Here is a 20801-nt window from a genome sequence, read left to right on the forward strand (position 1 = left end):
GTGCTCAGGCTCTGCGAGCTTTGCTGCGGGCGCTTGACTCGCGGTAACGGCGGAGGGACGCGACGACAGTCCCGTTAGATTTCTGCTCATTTGATGATAAACCATCGCGTCCTGCTCGAGTGGCATTGTAAGAGAAGAAAAACCACTTAGTCAAGTGATCTCGAAGCCCTTCTCCACTCGTCGGTCTAGGCGGTTAAACCCACGGAGCTCTGAAAATGAGGAAAATTAAAAAGATAAACACAACGTGAGCAACGCGATGTGGTGACTTCCCACGTTCTAGTTTCATTTCACACCAAAATGAAATACGCTTTTTTTAACTTGGCGATATTGCTCCTGTTTTTCTTGTAATTGCAGGTGGATGCAGTGTCCCGCCTTCAGCCACAAATACCTCCAATGACTCCTAATCCAGTTCCGTTCCAGTTCTAGTCCAACTAGAGCGCGTGTGCAAGGTAATACCAAAATACAGTACATTTATTTTGTCTTTCGGGGGGACGCACAAGCATTTTGATGTCAGACGCACGAAGGCTTCAGACAAAGGTGGCTCGTAGATTAAGAGATTAAACAATTAGTCGCAGAGACATGGTCACAACATTAGGTACCCTTACACACTCTTCCAATATTGTGGAAACAAGCGCTTATCTAAAAATGACTTTACTGAAATGAATTGGCAGGATGGCATTAACGTCACCGTTGGAGCCCTCAGGGTATTCATATAAAATAACTAAAAACAATTGATAATGTGGAACACTAAGCACTCTATAAATAAATCTAAAAAAAAAAAATATGTTATGGAGCCAACGATGACAATGACAGCGGTTTGTTTGCCCTTTTTAAGTGGGCGTGGCCTGTGACGTAATGTCACCGCAATTGACAAAATCGATTACAATTACAGCATAGTTTTGAATAATTTTAGTATTTATTCACGAGCACCTTTCTAGTGAAGGCTAATGTGCTTTTTTTGTATTTAATTTTAAAGGTTCAATTTGACTTACTTGTGGATGTTACTGCAATTAATGAAAATGTATACGATTAATAAACAAGTGCGTTTTATTCATTTATATTAATTATTCTGAGGATTTGTATTTTTTAGGCATGCTTCATTTTAAATGAGCATTAATATTAGTATATGAAACTCCATTATATCATTTTGTATTTATTCATGAAATTCCAGTGTAGGTCGCATTTTTAAATGACGTTTCAGTTTTGCTACATTTAATTAAATTTGTTTTTTATCATACTAATTTAAGTTAATCAAATTCCTATTTCAATTAATGAGAAATTATTTATACTGCAAAAATATCAATTATGCATGGTATATGTCTTATCTATATCTTTTTTTTCTTTTACTCAATTAATTGGTGAGTAACATTTGGTCAATTTAGCCTGAGCTGCTATTTTTAGAGCGTTGGCCTATTTCGAACCTCATTTTGAGGCGCAGATGCGTTCATGCACAAGGGAGCCTGCGGCCAGTGGTCGCCATGGTAACGGTGGGGGTGGGAGAGATTCACGTGAGCACAGACAGAGAACTACTACATTCCGGTACATCTCGTTTCATAACATCGTCATGTGTGTAACATCCACTTGGGATGTGCTAAACTTGCTGCTTATCGCTCGCCGCCTCCCTTAAGTGCATGCTGGGAAGTGTCCGTCTCTCCATCCTCATTGCATCCTCATTTGCCTCTGCCTCCTCCTCCTCCTCCTCCTCGATAGCTCTGCTGAATTATTTAGCGAGGCGGCCGCGAGGGAAGCAATGGAGGTGGCGACGGGACGTCGTGACTCAGCGGCGGCCAGCGTTTTGATAAGAGGGCGCGACGGCGAGAAAGGGGGACGCAAATTTTTCTTTAGGTGGAGGACGGCAGCTTGAGATTAGAAGTCGAGCGGCAAATGGGGGACAGCTACATGTACCAGAGACTCCCCTACGCCAGGGGAGGAGAGGAGACCGACGAGGAGGACGCAGAGGCGAGGGCGAGGATGCCGGAGAATGCTGAGAGACAAATGGTAAAGGTGGGGGAGGATGCGCCACAGTCACTCTTGCGTGTGCGTGTGTGTGTGTGTGTGTGTGTCTTTAATTAGAAGGATGTTTTCATCAGCAGGGCTTTGTCCATTTGCTATGTAAACTGGCATTTTTATCAAATTGAGTCATGGCCACTTTTTTTCCTCTTCTGGTTGCGTCTTCTTGAATGTGAAGCTCTGAAGTCGTACTGAGTTTTATTGGAATCAGATCTAAATTGTGCAGCAATGAAAATGCAACTTGGAGGCGCTAATGCTAAATCCAATTGGATCAGGATCTGAATGAGATTGTTCAGCAATGTAAACGTAACAGACGCTCGCAATGTCAAATGAACCCCTGGAGGCATATCAAGCTTTATTGAGATCTGATCCAGATTACAAAGTGTAAATGCAACACAGAAGATTTAATGTCAAATAACATTTGATCAAGAACTAAAACCAAAATTCTAACATAAAATGAAATTGGAACAGGATTGGATCCAGATTTCAAAGCAAAGTTAATGCAACACAAAGCTAACGTCACATCAAATTGAATCAGGATCAGATCCCGACTGCACAGCAATGTAAATCAAAAATGTCAATTATGTGTAGATGCAAGGCGAGGAGGGCACCGAATGGCTTCTGGAGCTGCTGACGGACGTTCAGCTGCAGCAGTACTTACTGCGCATCCGTGACGAACTGAACGTCACGCGGCTCTCACACTTTGACTATGTCAAGAACGAAGACCTGGAAAAGATCGGCATGGGCCGGCCCGGTCAGGGTCCCGACACTCACCCGCTGCGTCTCCATGTGTATGTTCCTCACAGTGGTATAAATCATCTGTTTTCAGGTCAGAGGAGGCTGTGGGAGGCCGTGAAGCGGAGGCGAGCGCTTTACAAACGCAAATCCTGGATGAGCAAGGTCCAGTACGACACAAAAACACACCAGCAAGCGGCTCAGTCCGCTTCACATTACACTTTGATCAGGATTGCATCCAGATTGAAAAAAAAAATGGTCCTTTACTAACAGAAGTTGACTTCCCATCTTTGCGCCTGCAGGTGTTTCCTGTGAAGCGTCCCGACACTGACCCCCAGCCGACCGTCCTGCTCGGGGCGACGGCATCCGGCGGGTCCTCGTCCGCCGGGGAGTCGGCGGCCTCGCTCACCTGCCTGATACGAGAGGCCGAGCTGCAGCTGTTTGAGCGTCTCGGCGACGGCACCTTTGGGGTGGTGCGTCGCGGCGAGTGGAGCGCTCCAAGCAGTCGAGTGGTGAGACAAAAACACAATCCAATTTGAAGGACGCATTTTATGAATGAAGCTCTTCCACTCACTTTCACACTTCCACAAGATGACGCTAAAGTACTACTTCTGGTTAAATGAAGCCAATGAATCCACTTTAAAATAGCTCCTTGGTGCCGAAGCACGTCTGTTGTCGCCAACATTGTGCCAAAATTCCGCATGGTGATGCCAAAGCTCTACTTTTGTCTAAAATCAAGCCACTCAACTTACTTTAACGTGTTCCAAGATTGGAAGACTTTTTTCTAATTGTAGCTCCATGAGTCACTTCAACATATTTTTGGGGCACTAAAATGGTGCCAAAGAACTACTTTTGTCTTAATACAGCTCCTCAAATCAGGCGCTTTTGTTCTGAAATTCATTTCAGTCTGTGCCCTCTGCACATAATGGATGATAAAAACCAACAACCAAACTCATTTCTTCATTGATCGATGTCATTTTGTGCTCCGGCAGCTGTCGGTGGCGGTGAAGTGTCTGAAGGCCGGCGTGCTGGAGTCGGACGGCCTGGACGACTTCATCAGAGAGGTGAACGCCATGCACTCCCTCAGCCACCAGAATCTCATCCGCCTCTACGGGATCGTCCTGACGCAGCCCATGAAGATGGTGAGCGATGCGCACGCTCACACACCGTTCAGCAAATCAAGGAGAACGCATTCCCCCCGAAATCCAACAAACAGCGAAGATGCCAGCGTTCATTGTCAGTTTTCACTGTGCCCAGGTGACCGAGCTGGCTCCTCTGGGCTCGCTGTTGGACCGACTTAGGAAGCGTCAGGGTCACATCCTCATCTCTTCGCTCTGCAACTACGCCGTGCAGGTTTCCGCACAACCTGGATTAACGGCGTGTCGCGAAAGCACAACTGACAGTGTTGCGTTGCGCTGTGCAGGTGGCGTGCGGCATGGCCTACCTGGAGCAGCGCCGCTTCCTCCACCGCGACCTGGCGGCTCGCAACGTGCTTCTGTCCACCAACGAGACGGTGAAGATCGGCGACTTCGGCCTGATGAGGGCGCTGCCGTCCCACGCCGACCATTACGTCATGGAGGAGGGCCACAAAGTTCCTTTCCCTTGGTGAGATTGGCGACCTTTTTCTCCATCACGCTCTTCAGGTTAGCCTAGCGCTGACGTTAGCTAGCATGCTAAACATTCCCTGCAGGTGCGCTCCAGAGTCCTTGAAGACTCGCACCTTCTCGCACGCGTCTGACACCTGGATGTTCGGGGTCACCCTGTGGGAGATGTTTACCCACGGGCAGGAGCCGTGGCTAGGCCTGAACGGGAGTCAGGTATTCATAATCATCCGAAATGCAGCGCACACTTCCTTCATGAGGGCCACTTGAACTTGCCTGGCCTCTGGCAGATCCTCCACAAGGTAGACGTGGAAGCAGAGAGGCTGTGCAAGCCGGACGACTGTCCTCAGGACATCTACAACGTCATGCTGCAGTGTTGGAGCCCCAAACCCGAGGACAGGCCCACCTTCGTGGCCCTCCGGGACTTCCTGATGGAGGTACAGCCACCACTTTTTGCAGTCTTTGGACTCTTTCGTCCGTGGTGCCGATGGGAATGTTATGATTGTTCAGAGCACGCCTGCCGAAATGAGGGCCTTGCAGGACTCTGCGGAGGACGACAAGCTCCTCATTCAGATGAATGATGTCATCACGATCATTGAGGGAAGGTCAGTTTACAGTTTTGGATTTTTCGCTCACCGGAGATGTTAAGTATTAAATTGTATACAGATTTGTTTCTCTAGTCCAAGCTGGCGAGAACAAGTTTTGCTTTGACCAAACAACCAGAGGTGGTTACATGAGCCAGCACGACTGACACACAAAGGCACAAACACAACACCAAGGCTAAAATCTGATTGGACAAAAAAATAAATAAATCTAACATCTACTCATGCGTACTGGAGTGGAAGCAGCAAAACCCAAAGAAAAGCTACAAATTCCAACAGAATTTAGGCTGATAGCTGACCCGCGACAGATCAATAACGTGCGTGGCTGTGTGTGCGCACGTGTTTCCAGGGCCGAGCACTACTGGTGGCGCGGCCAGAACCGGCGAACGCTGCGCGTGGGCCAGTTCCCTCGCCACGTGGTGACGGCGGTGACCGGCTTGTCGGCGGACGACATCAGCAAACCGTTAAAGCACTCGTTCATCCACACGGGCCACGGAGACACCGACCCGCTCAGGAGCTGGGGCCACGCGGACCGCATAGACAGGTCGGGATCATTCCTCTTCATACTTTAATGAGATTAAAGTCAATTATACGTTGCAAGAAGGGTGGGGGGGGCACGGTGGACATGTGGATGGCACATCTAAATCACGGAAGAAGGGTTTGGGATCTATTGTATGCGCCAGTCCATGACAAGCGGAAAGTTGCTTCGTATCACGTTGCCATGCAGTTACAGCGAATATCCGCTAGAGTGCAGCATTCCACCGTAGCTCGCAGTAGGACCATTGAACACATGATCAGGTACTTCATCTGATTGCTTTTTCTTTTCAGTCTTTATTTGGGCAACCCCATGAAGCCCCCCGATGTCCTCGGAATGGACCCTTGCGCCTCGAGACCGGCCAAGCTCCCCAACCGGGCCAAGAGTAATGAAACACACATTTTTGGCAACATTTATGTTTTTGGGGGGAGCCAATTATCATGCGCTGTCAAATTCATTTGAACAGAACAACCCCCGCCTCGTCCTCCTCAGCCTGCGATCCTGTTCAAGAGTAAGTGTCCGTCACCCTCTATGCTAAAATGGCCGCCAGGTCGTGATGCTCGGCGTGTTGCTCAGAGCCCTTCTATGACTCCGTGATGGAGGACTACGACGACGAGGAAGACACCGCCGCCGTCCCGGCCGCCGGCGCTCGGTCCGGCGCCAAGAGGCTGAGCGTGTCGCTGGGACTGAAGCTGCGCCCGTGGGAGGGCTGCGGCGCCGTCCGGCTGGACGCCAGCGAGGTGTCGCTCATCGACTTCACGGACGACAGCTTCAGCTCCACCACCACGCCCTCGCCGCTCACTGAGTCCTTGCCGCACGACCAGGACACGCTCAAAGTGCGTGTTTGTTAAGTCGCTTTGCCTTCCTACCTGAATGTTTATTTCCTCCACCAAAGTCATTGTGAGCGATCGCTGACGTTTTTTTTTTTTTTTTTTTTAAATATTTTAAAGTTGAGCCAAAAGACAAAAAAAAAAGGTGAAATCTGAGGAACAACAACATTCGGGGATCCCACTGGGCTCGGCGCTAAGCCCCCCCCCCTTGGCCTGGAAACGTCGTAAGGCTCGTTCTTCTCCTCGGATGAACACGATGTGACGAGATGGCGCTCATTGATTGGCGCGGCGCTCCTTCACGCTTTGATGCTCCACTTTGTCTCTCGCTATTTGCACTGGTCTTACATCAGCGGCAAAAAGACAGTCGAACTTGAATGTGCCTTTTGGGGTGCGCGCTTGTCGCTGGGGTGCTTTCGCTTCTCTTTGACACTCGGCTGGGGACCATTTGGGGCCCTGGAGGCCCTGCAGAAAGTGCAAATCGTCGCCGTGTAGATTGGACATGAAGGGGAACTCATGGATTTCTAGTGTATTCTGTGTCCGACGGTGAAGATGTCATCTTCGGCTTATTTACGCAATCGCCTTGAATGAAAGTCAGCTCACCCTCGCTGGGTGCTTCAATAACAAACTTGCCTTTTTTAAAAAAATATTTTTACAAAAGCGTGTATCATTTAAAAAAAAATATATCATAAACTCTGATACGTAATTACCGTAGCAACTATGCTAATATTGCTTAACCTGTCTATGGCGGTAGCATTAAGCGAGCGGGCCTTCGTCAGGATTATTTTGAAGAATTTGCTAATTAAAATATGTTTAATATTCTTTGTTCAATAGATCACTTTTACAAAAAAAAAGCTTGAAGCAAGCACACTTTGCATTTTAGTTGGAAACTATGCCGGTGATAAATAGAATAATTGATCATTTTTATTTATTTATTTTTTTTACATGATCTCTCTATATGGCCCATTTTGTCTTATTCCAGATTAATCTGTAATATTCCGAATCCTTGCGAACAAATAAAGTGTAAGTCATATTGTAGGACACCCCCTCCATCCTGGACTGGCCCCTCCCGCAGCCGGCCTACGACGAGGTGGCGGCAGAGCTGCAGGAGCAGTCCGAGGACCAAGAAGTGCGCGCCATCAACAAAGTGGTGGCTGCCGAAGAGCTCCCGGCCGCTCCCGCCGCCGCCGCCGCCGCCGCCGCCGCCACGTTGGCCCGCAACGAGTCGCAGTCGGCCGACCTCTTCCAAGAACTCCAGCGAGAGGTGCAAATTCGTACATTGGACGTGAAACCTTATTTTGATGCCATGCTGGACATTTGTGGCCACCCTTTTTTTTAAAAAAAAAAAAAAAAAAAAAGGTTCAAGCCTTTTCGATGTGTTCATGTAAATTTGATGAAACTTCCAAAGGGTGAGGACTTTGGCCTGATTCTGTTCCTCCAACAAAGACTCGAGATGTCACGCTGTGCTAATATTTTTGTTTTCGGCTTGTTAAAGGTGATGGTGAAGCTCCAGGTTCCCATGGCGACGGGGCGTTCGCTGCCCTCCTCCCCGCTCCCCCCGCCGCCGGCCCCCTTGGCACCTCACCGGCAGATCTGCCTGCCGCCGCCCTCGCCTTCTTCCGCCTCGGAGGAGCGGCCCGTTCTGCCGCCCCGCAGCCCGGCGCCGCCGCTGCGCCCCGCGGCGGGTGCCTCCCACCCGCGCCACAGCTCCATCTCGCTGGAGCTGGACGACGCGCCCCCCCAGCTGCCGCCACGGGACCGAGCCCTCTCCCAACCGGGCTCGCGCTCGTCCTCGCCGCTCGCCCTGGCCCCGCCGCTGCCGTCCTCGCCGCCCGTGGCGTTGCCGCCGCCCCCGCTCTCCGTGTCCCCTCGCCGCGCCTCGGGCCTCCTGGGTCCTCTCCTGTCCTCGTCCTCCTCCTTGGCCACGCTTCCCAAAGTGATGTCTTTGTATTCGGCCAGCTCCTCGTTGGACCCTCTGGCCGCGCGCGAGGCTTGTGGACCTTCCCCGGCGATTGACGGCTCACTGAGTTCCGCACGCACGCCGTCGCGAGAGCGACCGGCTCGACTGGATAGGTATGAGCACGCTAAATGTAGCTTTCGAGAACATTCCAAAAAGTTCAAAGCTTGACTAAAACATACACATGCGCACAAACGTACTTTTTGTCAGCTAATGATGCAATTTTAATATTTTGAATTTCAACCAAGTAATTGCTTTGCTTCACCTTCAATTAGTTTACAGAAAGTGAACAAACTCAGCGACATCCGATTAAAAGGCATGCCAGCTCTGCCAGAATGAAAGGTGGCTTACGCGTTACACAAGCAAATTCCCTTTTTTGCCGTTTTAGCACTCGTGGTTGCTATTTTTAGCCTCAGCTTGTGTAAACCATGAGAGCAAAACATCAACACACGCAACACGACTGTGAACTTCATTTGAACGTGCGATTTGAAGTTCATCTTGAAATTTCTTCCCAAAACCGGATTTCTCCATTTTTGATTGAGGAGAGTCGTCAGCCTGCTGGCACAATCCAAAAACGATTTTATTCCCCTGCTAGCTGAAAGATTGAATTATCAATAGATAAGCAGACTCGGCCAAATGTCACTTGTCATAATGTTGATTTGAAGACTTTGAGTTGTTTGTTCTTGTTGTTGGCCAGACACGGCGCTGCCAACATGGCGACCGTCAAACCCATGATTCAACATCCTGCCCGAGATAAGCCCAACTCCTCCTCCAACAACAACAACGGCCGACCGGCGGCTGCCACCGCGCAGCGCGAGCTGAGCGTCGCGCGGGTGAGGAAGCGAACGTCGTCGTCGTCGTCGCGGTTTGCCGATTGATCGATTGATTGGATCCTCATCAGATCCGCGAAGCCGTCCACGGCGTCACGCTGGACGAATGTCAGGCGGCCCTGCAAGCTCACGACGGGGACGTCCAGCAGGCCATCCGCCACTTGAAGGTACCGCCTCATGCATGGCAGCTTTACAGATACCACGTGGCCAAAAGTATTCCGACGCTCCGCTTAATTTGGGAATGACGGGTTCTCCTTTTTCCAAGATGCGGATTTTTACATAACACAGCCAAGTGGAATTTCGAGTCGCGTGCCTTTAGTGTAAAGCACGTTCGGCCACAAATTAAATTAGAATTTTTTTCACTGAAATAGAAAAAAAAGAAAAAAAAACCTTCTGGAGTGCAAGACCGTCCAAATTCAGGTTTTATTTTGGTTTCAGTTGAATCCCGCATGTTGTGCCGTACGGAAGTAGCCTGGTGTCCATCTTTTACAAACATCCTGAACATACTTCTTTTTTTTTTTTTTTTGGTGCACCGATGAAGGTGGAGCAGTTGTTCCGCGTGGGCCTGCGCTCCCGACGCGAGTGCGAGGCGCTCCTGCAGCGCTGCCAGTGGAACCTGGAAGAGGCCAGCTCGCTCATGCTGGACACGTTCAGACCGCACAGCAACAGGTAGCATCGACGACCTCTTCTTTTTTGTTTCCCTTCCCGGCTTTCGGAACGTGGCTGGTTTTGAGGAGGCGCTCCCGTCCTGTGAATATTGGCGACAGCCCTCCTTTGGGAGGGACGTCGGTGTTCCAGTAAGATAACGTTTCACGCGGTGAAGTTTGCCAGCTGTCACTTGAAAGTGGCACAAGATCTTTGCTCCTCCAAGTCATAGGCAGAGAAATTCAGAAATAATCTCTTAATTTGATTTCCATCAGACGCCCCCTTTAATTTATCAACATATCAATGGTGTTCCTCAGGGATTTGTCGTAGAACCGCTCCATTATGTCTCAACTCCTCAGTGCCCTTGCTTTCGTCTCAACCTTTTGTTTTCCGGGCAGGAAGTGACAGCGGCAGAAGACGAGGATGACTCGTCCACTTACGGACCAGAGAATGTTCATCTCTTGTATGTACTGTGAATAGCTGCCGCACGAACGGTTTGCAATATTCCACAATGGAACTGCTTATTTATTTTCATCAATTCATACAACACTGAAATGTTCCACTCCAAATAAAAGTGACGAGAGAGAATGGCGTGTGTCGCTTCTTGCGAGCAAGTGCACCTATCTTGGAGTTTTGTTTGTGGCCTCTGCGGCATCCAACTTGTGACTTTTCCATTACAGGACAACATGGTTGCGCGTTGGATCGCTGAGCTCCCTGGACAGCCTTTCTGATCCGCAACAGCACTAAGCACTCGGCAGCGCTCAATGGTACTGTGTGACACACAAACACACCGTGCAAAAAAAAAAGAATATATATATAGATTTTTTTTTTTAATTGTTTTCGTCACACCCCTTTCAGCCCAGACGGAAACGAGCGAGACGGTCCCAATGAACCTCATTTGACTGACTCGATAAAGCAAATTTATCAAATCACATGCTTGTGATTAGCAAACGGCCAAACGAGATGCTGAGTCGCGTCCTCAACTTTACCGCCGATAGTCGTGAACTTCCAGGGTCGTTGATCTCATGAAATTTGTATGCGTTGCAAACGGAATGATAAATCCAACGCATGTTTGGCGGTCGATTGATTTAGAAAAATATAAATAAATAGATAACGGCGATGGTGGTTGAGAGCAGTGACCTTTGACCTTTTGTGCAAAACCGACGGGCTTCGAAACATTCATAAATATCCACTTGCCACGATGCCATCGGAGTCAATTTAATGAGTGGGCGGTCTTGGCTGCAGCCGGTCCAGACAAACAAAGCAAATGTCTTTCTACACCACTGATCTCCACCTGCGCTCGCTTCCCACACGAAAAAAATCATTCGCTGCAATTGTTGCGAGTGTGTGATGACGACGATGGACAAAGGATAAAAAATCTTGATATTATTTCCAAGTCAGCGTTGAGCATGCGGCAGTCACTTTGGAGTTCTTCTCTTAAAAGTGACCTTGGCGAACGTGCGCCTTTGCAGCTCACGGCGTTTTGTGTCGCACAAAAGCCAAACGGGACAATTTGAGGCCGTCGCAAACGACAAAAGACGGCAATTGTGTCTTTTCAGAGGCGCTTTTCTGCTTCATGAATGCTCTATTTTTCTCTTTTACCGCTTTTCTGTCACACGTGACCTTTTCTGATGTTCTTCTTTCCTCCCAGCCGATGGAGTCCATTTGTGCTCTTCTTGGCTTTTGAAAGAAGCGAGAAACAGTCCAATATGTTTGGCATGCCAGTGAACGATCCTCCTGTGAGCCGGCCCCCGGTTATTATTTTCCTCTTATTTTTCTGCTATTTACAGTGACCCCCCCCCCCCCCCCAGCTCTTGATTGATTCATCCGCATTAGTAATGATTTTGATTCCTTCCAACGCTGACGTCCTTCTTGACACAGATTGCTTGTAAGAAGAAGACAATCATATGAATATTTACGCAAAGCGAGAGCGTGGGAGAAAAAGGCGTCCGCTGAGGCCAAGTGACTCATCCTTGAACTGGGAAGCGATCGATGGTGTCAAAGTGAGAGAAGAGAAATGTTGCTCTCCCCCGAGGAAGCACGGCAGGAAGCCGAGGAGGAAGAGCGCCTCCTGAAAACCAAAAAAAGAGGAAGGAAAGGCGCCAGGGTGCGATTCTTCACTTCTTTTCATGTCCAACTCTTCGTCGTCTTTCCGGAACAGGATTCCAGCAATCGGCCTTCAACGACATCCGGGAAAAAACCTGCCTCTGAAATTGTAGCTACGTTGTCAAACTACTCGGCGGCGCTACCACTTCATGCGATGACCTCACAGTAACATGTTCATGCGTGTTTTTTTTGTTGTTGTTGTTTTTTGACCTTGTGTGTTTGTAGCGCGTGCAATCGCATTTTCTGCAAAGAAAAAAAGCCCCTGGTGTCCTCCAAACAAAACCTGCTTCTTCTTGTCGCCTGCGTGGTCCGGTCGGGGCCCGAGCGGCAAATGGCGAGACAAATGATTTGCTTGCCGTCAGGTCAGCGTGTCTTCGTCGTCCCGCTTCGTGTGCGTGTGCGTGCGTGCCAGCATTGCGTCGTTGATTTCCACGAGTGCCAAAACCTTGTGCCAACTCTGCGCCCTCGGGGACGCCTTTTCTTCATCAAATGTTTGTCTCTGTCTTTGTCTGTCAGTGGATGAACAATTGCGCCCATTTGGATTTAAGCAGGACCGATGAAGCAGCGAACGATGGCACACCCACACATTTTTCAAAGATCTTTGAAAGTGTTTACAGTCCCAATTTTGAGTGGCACACCTTTGGTGTAGTACCACAATGTGCCACAAAATACTGGGCAGCACTGAGCTCTACTGGAAGGCTTTTGGGGGGGGGGCAATTTAAAAAAAACAAGACTTGAGTTTAAAGAATAGCTAGATGACATTTTTGGAGTAATCAAGAAGATTTAGATTTTGTTTTCATTTTTAAGCTTTTACGACTTTTTTTAACTGAAACCTACCGGTTTTCTTTTTTTATATAAACCCCTATTTAATTTTGGGGGGGAAAAAAATATAAATACATGATTAAAAACATTTTAATGAACACAATTAAGCGACGAAATGAATGCAGCAAAAGTTACAGGAGTCCTGACCAACTAAATGTTCCGTGATCGGATCTGTATCTCCTCCATCACGTGAAATCTCAATAAAATAAACGGTTTTAACGTGACAAAGTTAGAAGTTGAGACAGCTGCGGATTTTCGACGCCATCGCCATCCAAGGTGCTTTTGTCAACGATTTTCCTGAATGCTTCTCTTGATTGCATTCCCATGAGTGCTTTTTGGACTTGATTTTAGCAACAAAAAAAAGGAAGCTCCGTTTCCAGGAGAGATGCTGGAAAAAGTGACCTCCCTCATCACAAAACATCGGGCTGGCGGGAAAAAAAAGTCCAATTTGGCAGAATTTTGCCATCTAAAAAGAAGGTGGTTAAAACTCTTGGCAATCAGCTGAAAGCGGAAGCTCTCCTCTCTTGTATTTATTATGAACAGCCGAGCCAGTGGGGTTGAAAAGTTTGTTTTTTTTTCATTCCCTTGGGCTTGCGATTAATTCATAAAGTGTCATTAGGACGTCCTAAAGTTGAATTGCGAGTGCGATGGAGTCTGCTGAAAAGAAAATGACTTGAGGCCCCTCCTCACAAAAACAACACCTGCGAGACGTTTCGCCTGACGAGGCCGCGCCGATTCAACGCGGCTGCCAACGACGCTTTTGTCTCGCCCGACCCGAGCTCGTCACATAACCATGGGGGTCGAGGGGTTTGCGGATTGTTGGCGAGTGCGCGGCTCAGCGGCACAGTGGGCGATAAAAGCGCAGACATGAGAGGAAGGAGCGCATGCACCAAGTGGGCGGGGCGGAGCCACCGCCGCCACCACACCTGGGTCCTTTCGCGGCGACTCTTCCCGCTCGGCAGCGAGTCCGTGCGTAAAAGGCGCACAGGACGGAGCCCGCCCTGCGCCTCCTCCAACTGCTCCTCTTCCTCCTCCCGATGGCTCGAGTGACCGAGCGAACCGGATGCTCGGGTCCGAACTGGGCGTCATGATCGACTCCAACGTGAGCCTGAGCTGCTCGCATTGCCCTGCGGGAGGAGGCGCCTCCGCCTCCGCCTCCGCCGCCGCCGCCGCCGCCACGGCCAAGTACGAGGAGGTGTCCGGCTCGCCGCCCCCTCCGACGCTCAGCCCGACGGGTCACCTGCTGGTGGCCGTGTGCCTGGGCTTGATCGGCACGCTGGGCTTCCTGTGCAACTTGGTGGTGCTGGCCATGTTCTTGCGCTACCGGGCTCTGCGCACGCCCATGAACTTGCTGCTGGTCAGCATCTCGCTCAGCGACCTGCTGGTCAGCGTGCTCGGGACGCCTTTCAGCTTCGCGGCCAGCATCCACGGACGGTGGCTCATTGGGCGCGCGGGCTGCGTGTGGTACGGCTTCGTGAACGCCTGCCTGGGTGAGTTCCCGCCACTTGGAAGGCTCTTCTTCTTTCTTTTGGGCATGACGAAAACGGTCGTCATGCGCTCTCAAATAATGAGACTTATGTGCGGACCTGCAGTGGCAAAGTAATGAGTCATGTCATATTAAAAATGTTCGTAAACCACTTACTCGTGGACACAATCCACATTTTCACCATTTTACAAGTCTCAAGTGTCAAGTTTTGTACTTTCATCATCATCGATTCTGAAAGTTTTAATCTAGTTTCATCATGAAAAAGATTTGCTGCAGTCCTGCTCGAAGCCGATGCAAAAATAGTTTTTTGTCAACTTCCTGTATTTGCAACGCGTCCCAATAATTTTGCCTATCTTCAGTTCATTTTAGTTGACCTTGGCATGTCGTCTTTGGCTCGCGCGCTAATGAGACACTCTCCACTGCAATTAGTGCGCAGCAACTGTCAGCTGGTGACTAATCATCATGCTTGCTTGCACTCAGTCGTTTTCGGCGTGTTTCCAGAGGAAGTGCTGCTGTTGCTTCGGTTGAAGTACCCATACTTGTGGGGGGGGGGGAGTAACAGATATACTCAAAGTAAATCAACAAGAACATTTTTAGCTCCCTTTATTGCCTCCCCAGTCAAAGTTTTCTCTAAAACAAAACATAAAACAAACCACCACACAACTCTGCTAGCTTATTGCTAGCTTAATGCTAGCAGGCAAAGCAAAAACAACAGACAGGCTATCGAATCGCAGCGTTTAAGGAACAAATATTTGAACACTAACACACGCAGACAGATAACGTTAAAATACTCACAGGCATATTCTTTATCCTCTGCCAAGAACGACCGACGATGGTTTCAATTTTGCTGTCGGTTTGTGTTATAGTGCCCCCAAGTGGCCAAGGGTGCTCACTTCAGAGGAGTTGACTGAATTAAATTCAAATGATACCAGAAATTTATTTACATTCTATTTGATTATTTCATCACTGGAAGTTTTTAAAAAGTAAATGATGAGTGATTGTTATTTTTATAAAAAAACACATTGCAAAAAGTGCATGAAAGAATGTTCGGAAAACCCGAAACAATGTTAACACGATTTCATGGACACAACTAATTCGACGGAACTTGACTGAAAAACAAATGCATTTGTTGAAAATGTAAGCAGACGTGAACATGTGCTGCGACTTTTCAAGCTGAAAAACCAATTAAGTATGATGTCATTTTCAAAACCAGCGCGTCGATGTGCTGTCAATCAAAAGTGTCACGCTTATTGTTTGGAACATTGCTGCCGCCTGTTTAATGTTGGCATGCTCTTGATCGTCTTGGACACACTCACACAAAAAAAAAAAAAAAAAAATGTTTGGGACGCTGCTCACTTTCTTCCTGATTGCAGGAAGCAGGAAGCAGGGCTCTTGTTTGTGCGCTGTCCAAACGAGAAGCAAGTGACCCGCTAATTCTGTGTCAACGCCAACTTGTGCTCGTGTGCGATGGTGCCAAAAAAATACAAATAAAAAACGGAGATAAATCAGGAGACTCGGCCACAGATTGGAGGCTGAGCCATGATTGGGCCTTTTTTGCTGACTCAGTGGAGGGATGCCGACCTGGCCTGCTTCATTTTGCCCCTCCAGATGTGTGTGAGGGGGGAGGGGTGGCTAAGAAAATTCTGGCTTGAGGTGGGAAGACCATTAAAAGCTGCAGCCCAGGATCAGAATGTGCCGCCTTTTGAGTTGGCGCCACAATGCGGCACAAACCATTCGACCCGAATAATAAAAATAAGAAGGTCGTGTTGGCCCACGTCTCAACTTGGAGACTTTTTTTGCTTTAAAAAGTGCAGACAGAAACTCGTGCTGCGGCACACTTAATGCAGAGACAAATAGAAAGCGGACATTTTTGCTGCATTTTGGAGTGGAAGGACGGAAAGAAGGTGGTCGGCATGGAGCTGTATCGTTTGACGCTAAAGAGCAGTTGGAAGAAAAATAGGTCTCAATTAAAGGTATAAATGTGTTTTTTGTGGATTTTAATTGGCAAAGAATTGATCCAAAAGTTGCAATTTGCTGCAAACATTAACGAGGCAAAATTGCACCGAAACACTAAAAGTGTCATTGCGTTTGCATTAACACAGCTAAAGAGTTAAATAAGAAGGAAGCGAAATGGTCACAAATTTGATTGATTCATTTTTTTTTTAAATGCAAAGCGTACGCCACAGAAAATGACGGCACACTCACAAGCATCAAAACACAATAAAACATAAATGGCACCTGCCATCGGGTCGGTCTGTCTTTGAGACATTTGTGGAACCAAAACCAAACCAAAGAACTTTGACCAGCAGGGCTGATGTCGTTGGAAAAAAAGGCCGAGTCAGCAAGTCGGCGTCCTCAACCAATCAGAAAGTCTGCTTCCGAGTGGCTGCCGGACGAGCTCTCGGGCTCATTAGCGCTGACCGGTTCTGATTTTCCCCCGCGGGGACTCGACAAGTGAACAATTAGCAGCCCACGAAAGCTAATCACAGGATTTGCTTTGTCGTTTTGTTCCACACCGCCAACGGCAACACAATCGCTTCATCAAGCTCATGAATTCTTCCTGCGTCTTAATTGCTGGTTTTGTTTTTCAGAGCAGGTACTTGTTTTTTTTTTTTTTAACTCATTCAGTGTCAAGTAAAACTAAATGTACTTTTTGGCGGCGAAAGGCCATAAGAGTGTATGCGGGGATGGCGTCCGACGTGTCCTATTGGGAAAGCCCGGTTGTAAACGTGCCGGCCTTTCTCCTTCTCAGGCATCGTGTCGCTCATCTCTCTGGCCGTGCTGTCGTACGAGCGCTACTGCACCATGATGGTGCCCAACATGGCGGACGGCCGCAACTTCCGTCCGGCGCTGGGCGGCATCTGCTTCTCGTGGTTCTACTCCATGGCTTGGACGGTGCCGCCCTTGCTGGGCTGGAGCCGCTACGGGCCCGAGGGTCCCGGCACCACGTGCTCGGTGGACTGGCGCTCGCAGACGGCCAACAACGTCTCGTACGTGGTGTGCCTGTTCGCCTTCTGCCTGGTGCTGCCCTTCGCCGTCATCGTCTTCTCCTACGGGAAGCTGCTGCACGCCATCACGCAGGTGAGGGACAAACGGGTCGTGGAAAAGCAGCGCAACTCCACCGCTTGGAAGAAAGCGGCCAATGCGCCTTCCCGGATTTCCATTTCCGTCCGACGATGGTTCAGGAAGTCTGAGATTTCTGACAGAATGGTGTCTTTGAGCGTCTACGGACTTGTCGTTCCAACGTGTGAAGCGTGCGTCGAACACATGGCGCTCGTGAGGCGACAACAAAAGTGAGTTCATCCCGAAGTGAAAGTGTCCAAGTCGTAACCCGTTTTGCGCGGTCTCGTCAGACCACGGTCTGCTTGTGTTCACTCAACGCTTTGTGCTTCTTGCGCTTGGTCTTTGGAAGCGGCTTCCTTCTGGCACGACCGCTGCGCCGATCACGTGACACTCGGGAGGTTGAATTTGACTCACTTTTGTTGCGCTCAGTTTCTATATTAATGGCTGTCGGTTGTGTTCGTTGACAGGACGGAACTTTTTCAGTGATATTCAAGTCTGAGCAACAACCAAGTCACGATTATTTGATTTTGATGAAATTCTTTTTGGGAGGCCATCGTTTTTAGGAACGCCAATTTCAAAACTTAAAGATGCTTGCTTGCCGTTGGCCGCTTGAACTTGATGTTGCCTTCTGGTTAGCGAGACATGCTAATCCCTGCCGGCTAAGCTTTTGTTGGCCTGACAAACATTTCCGTGTGAGGAATGCGTCTTTTGCTCGAAGCGGATTAGCGAGTCCGCTTTGATCTTTTGCAGTCGGCGACCCGTGGAAATGCTCAAAATATGTACACCATTGCTTTATTTCTTTTTGCTGTTTTTATAAAAAAAAAATTAAAAAAATAGCGCAAGTTCGGCATCAAACCGACTCGCAGAATTCCAGAAAAATGTTTGAATCCAAACATGAAAATAATAATTTTTGTCTTAAATACTCTGTTACTTCTAGTTTCTTACACAACAAACAAAACAAGTTATGAAAGTTTGTCAAAGAGACCCAAAAAAAACAAACAAATCATAGCGAAGCGTTTTCCTTGATTTTCACGTTACTTTGGTTTCCCGGTAAAATGCCTGATTGGGTTTCCCCTTCATGAGCACAAAGTCGATTCACAACATTTCTCAGTAAGCTTGACAAATTTGTGCACATGGGGCACAAGTGACCCAAATATGAGAGGAGCGACACATTAACTAATTATTAAATAAAGCGCTTGATGAGCTGTAAATATAGTTTGGGGCCCTACGGAATGGAATTCCTTATCTGCGGCCGCTGCCGATGTGGGACGCATGAAGTCGATTATTGCCTCCGAGGGGGGGGGGGGGGGGGGGGGGGGTTGGGCATGCCACATTTCTGGGGAAAATGTGATGCAATGCTTATATTTCCGGAGCCAGTGCGGATTACTTCCCTCAATGTCAGTGAAGTCGTCATTGCGAGCTAACAACTAGTTAAAAGGCTCCAGAAGGCGCCGCACTCCATTTTTTCCCCCCCTTTTAATGTTACATAATCAAAGTCACCAGAAGGGACGCTTAACATATTCGGGCGGTCAAAGAGGCTTTCCGAAAGCTGCGTGTTTTGACAAATGTCAATGGTGACATTTTCCTGCGAAAATAAGTCGTCTAACTTTTTTTTTGGGGGGGGGGGGGTTTCCCCAATACTTTTGTAATTCCTCGCAGTCATCACGAGGCTGACATCCATTGAGGTCACGTTCTCCCTCTCGAGGCCGCCACTGCGACTGGAAGTCAAACTTCTTTGAATGCTTTTTCATGTTTTTATTGATTTTATTCTTTTTAAGAAATGTTCATTTTTACCTTATTCATTTCTATATATTTTTTGCATTTGTTTCTGATCTAAAGTGTTTCAACTTGTCATCACTTCTCTGGGTGTTAGATTTGATTGTTTTAACATTTTGTCATTTTTCATTTTTTTGGGTTTATTCTAATTGTTGTCAATGTGGAATTTTTGCAATAGAAAAGTGATTTTTGTGTTTATTGCGTATTTGTCGTTGCCGTCGTGTTGAGTGGGCATCTCTCGCCAGGGCGTCAGACGACAGCTCGCCACGGTCAAATGTTGTTCAAATGGAGGCGGGGGCGTAATTTGCTTCATTTGGCTGACGTCCAAACGAGAGGCCGAGAAAAACACACCCGGATGATGTGAGACAGGAATAACAATGGCAAGCTGCTCAGTTGTTGATGAAAACTTGTTGGACTTGACGCTCACTTGAAGCCGCCGTGTTGATTAGCCAAATTAGCATGACGGAAGCTACTGTGCTATTGTGCTTGAGCAAACATTGGCACCCGCGATACCAAGAAAGCGTCGAAAGACAAACCAAGGGAGCACATCCAAGATGGTCGTTACAACGCAAACGCAGATGTCAAAGCTAGCTTGACGTGCTAGCATCTCACCAGTGGCACTGCTACCAAAACAAATTGGCTGGGACGCTCGTCATGTAATTTGTTTGACACTTATTTAATCGGTTGAAGTTATGACGCAATACACTTTTCAAAACGCACATTTTTTTGCAATACCGTGAGAGCTCGCTCAACCGAACGCAACGACGGCTGTCAACTCGCTGTTAGCTTAGCTGGCGATCACATTGGCATTTTGTCTTGGTTTCTTCTTTTTCCTTCTTTGCATTTTTTTCCATAGTCCGTGATGGACGTACGCACAGGACCTATTTTTCTTTGTCTCTCTCTCACTTAACCGCAAAAGACAAAAAGCAGCTGCCTATTTAGCATTTTGCTTCTTTGTGCTTTGTCCATCAAACTGCCGTGGGTGATTTTTCTGCTCTTTGGTGCCATTGAAAAACGTGACAATCATCGGCGTTGGATTTGATTGCAAAAGTCATCCACAGAGAGTTGATGCCGAATGAGAACAAAGGTGGCGCGTTTGAAGAAGGATAACTTTCAGCAGCCGTTCCTGTTCATTTGCATTGATGGCCGTCCGTAACCATGGCGACCAAGTCAAGCAGCACCCGCAGTGGTCGTTTGATTGAAATGCCCTCCTCGAAAGTCTGTTCATCAACCCTTAACGAGACAAATGGAAATCACCAAACTATTATTTACGTCACCTGAGTCCGAGTATCGCAAACATTGTTGGCAATTCGGGTTGGAATTTGCCCAATTTTTTTTTTTTTCTCCTTTGCTTTTGTGCTCGAGGTTCATTCAACCAATGCACCAAAAGACTTTTTGAGTGCCATTACACCAAGTCAAAAACTCAACAGTCAGAAAATGAAAGAAAGTCGTCGCGGATAAAGGCACCCAAGAAAATGAGAATCGCACGTTGGTCACAATCACAACTCGTTAAACTTCCACGTCAGCTAATCCCGCCCCCCTCAAAAAAAACCGTGGCGATAATGGATTGGACGTCCATTTTGGTTCTGCAGAAAATGATTTTTGTGTCCCTTGTCCCTCCTGGCAGGTGCGCAGCGGCAGCTCGGTGGTGACGCGGCGGCGAGAGCAGCGGGTGCTGGTCATGGTGGTCACCATGGTGGTCTGCTACCTGGTCTGCTGGCTCCCCTACGGCGTGGTGGCGCTGATGGCCACCTTCGGCCCCGGAGACCCCCTCAGCCCGGAGGCCAGCATCATGCCGTCGCTGCT

At 48.2% G+C, this 20801-nt stretch overlaps 2 protein-coding genes across 7 annotated transcripts in view; both read left to right on the plus strand.

The window, feature by feature from the left end:
* The first annotated feature begins 20 nt into the window (after window positions 1–20).
* tnk2a (tyrosine kinase, non-receptor, 2a) lies at window positions 21–12023 on the plus strand. Of its 6 annotated transcripts, none has more exons than XM_088283342.1 (22): window positions 21–261; window positions 355–449; window positions 1711–2004; window positions 2602–2764; window positions 2840–2910; window positions 3048–3257; window positions 3738–3887; window positions 4003–4098; window positions 4169–4350; window positions 4436–4562; window positions 4637–4783; window positions 4857–4951; window positions 5298–5492; window positions 5777–5868; window positions 5950–5994; window positions 6060–6319; window positions 7350–7574; window positions 7806–8383; window positions 8965–9100; window positions 9169–9264; window positions 9639–9766; window positions 10141–10330. In XM_088283342.1, the coding sequence occupies exons 3-22, from the start codon at window positions 1885–1887 to the stop codon at window positions 10145–10147; spliced, it is 3123 nt and encodes a 1040-aa protein (XP_088139468.1). In that variant the 5' UTR covers window positions 21–261; window positions 355–449; window positions 1711–1884; the 3' UTR covers window positions 10148–10330. The 6 variants fall into 6 exon arrangements, 5 of the variants coding, with proteins under 5 accessions (XP_088139468.1, XP_088139469.1, XP_088139471.1 ...); XM_088283343.1 differs by having other exon boundaries at window positions 21–244; XR_015839946.1 differs by lacking the exons at window positions 21–261; window positions 355–449 and adding exons at window positions 10423–10509; window positions 11394–12023 and having other exon boundaries at window positions 1363–2004; window positions 10141–10205.
* Window positions 12024–13634: 1611 nt separating this feature from the next.
* Window positions 13635–20801, plus strand: part of tmtopsb (teleost multiple tissue opsin b) — a 9251-nt gene continuing 2084 nt past the window's right edge. The window contains exons 1-3 of the mRNA XM_088282999.1: window positions 13635–14160; window positions 16909–17237; window positions 20623–20801. The exon at window positions 20623–20801 is cut by the window's right edge and continues 55 nt beyond it. Of these exons, the coding sequence (XP_088139125.1) occupies window positions 13734–14160; window positions 16909–17237; window positions 20623–20801 (935 nt within the window). The 5' untranslated portion in view covers window positions 13635–13733. The remainder of the gene's footprint in view (window positions 14161–16908; window positions 17238–20622) is intronic.

The sequence above is a fragment of the Idiotropiscis lumnitzeri genome, chromosome 19 (assembly GCF_059441095.1).
Source record: "Idiotropiscis lumnitzeri isolate Australia: NSW breed Sydney's pygmy pipehorse chromosome 19, RoL_Ilum_1.0, whole genome shotgun sequence".
Lineage (NCBI taxonomy): Eukaryota > Metazoa > Chordata > Actinopteri > Syngnathiformes > Syngnathidae > Idiotropiscis > Idiotropiscis lumnitzeri.

Excerpts from the sequence above, each read along its gene's own strand:
- tnk2a (XM_088283342.1), top strand. The coding sequence starts at position 1,885 with ATGGGGGACAGCTACATGTACCAGAGACTCCCCTACGCCAGGGGAGGA. Across the intron at positions 2,005-2,601 it reads CTGAGAGACAAATGGTAAAG|ATGCAAGGCGAGGAGGGCAC; the intron begins GTGGGGGAGGAT and ends AATTATGTGTAG. Across the intron at positions 5,869-5,949 it reads GCTCCCCAACCGGGCCAAGA|AACAACCCCCGCCTCGTCCT; the intron begins GTAATGAAACAC and ends TCATTTGAACAG.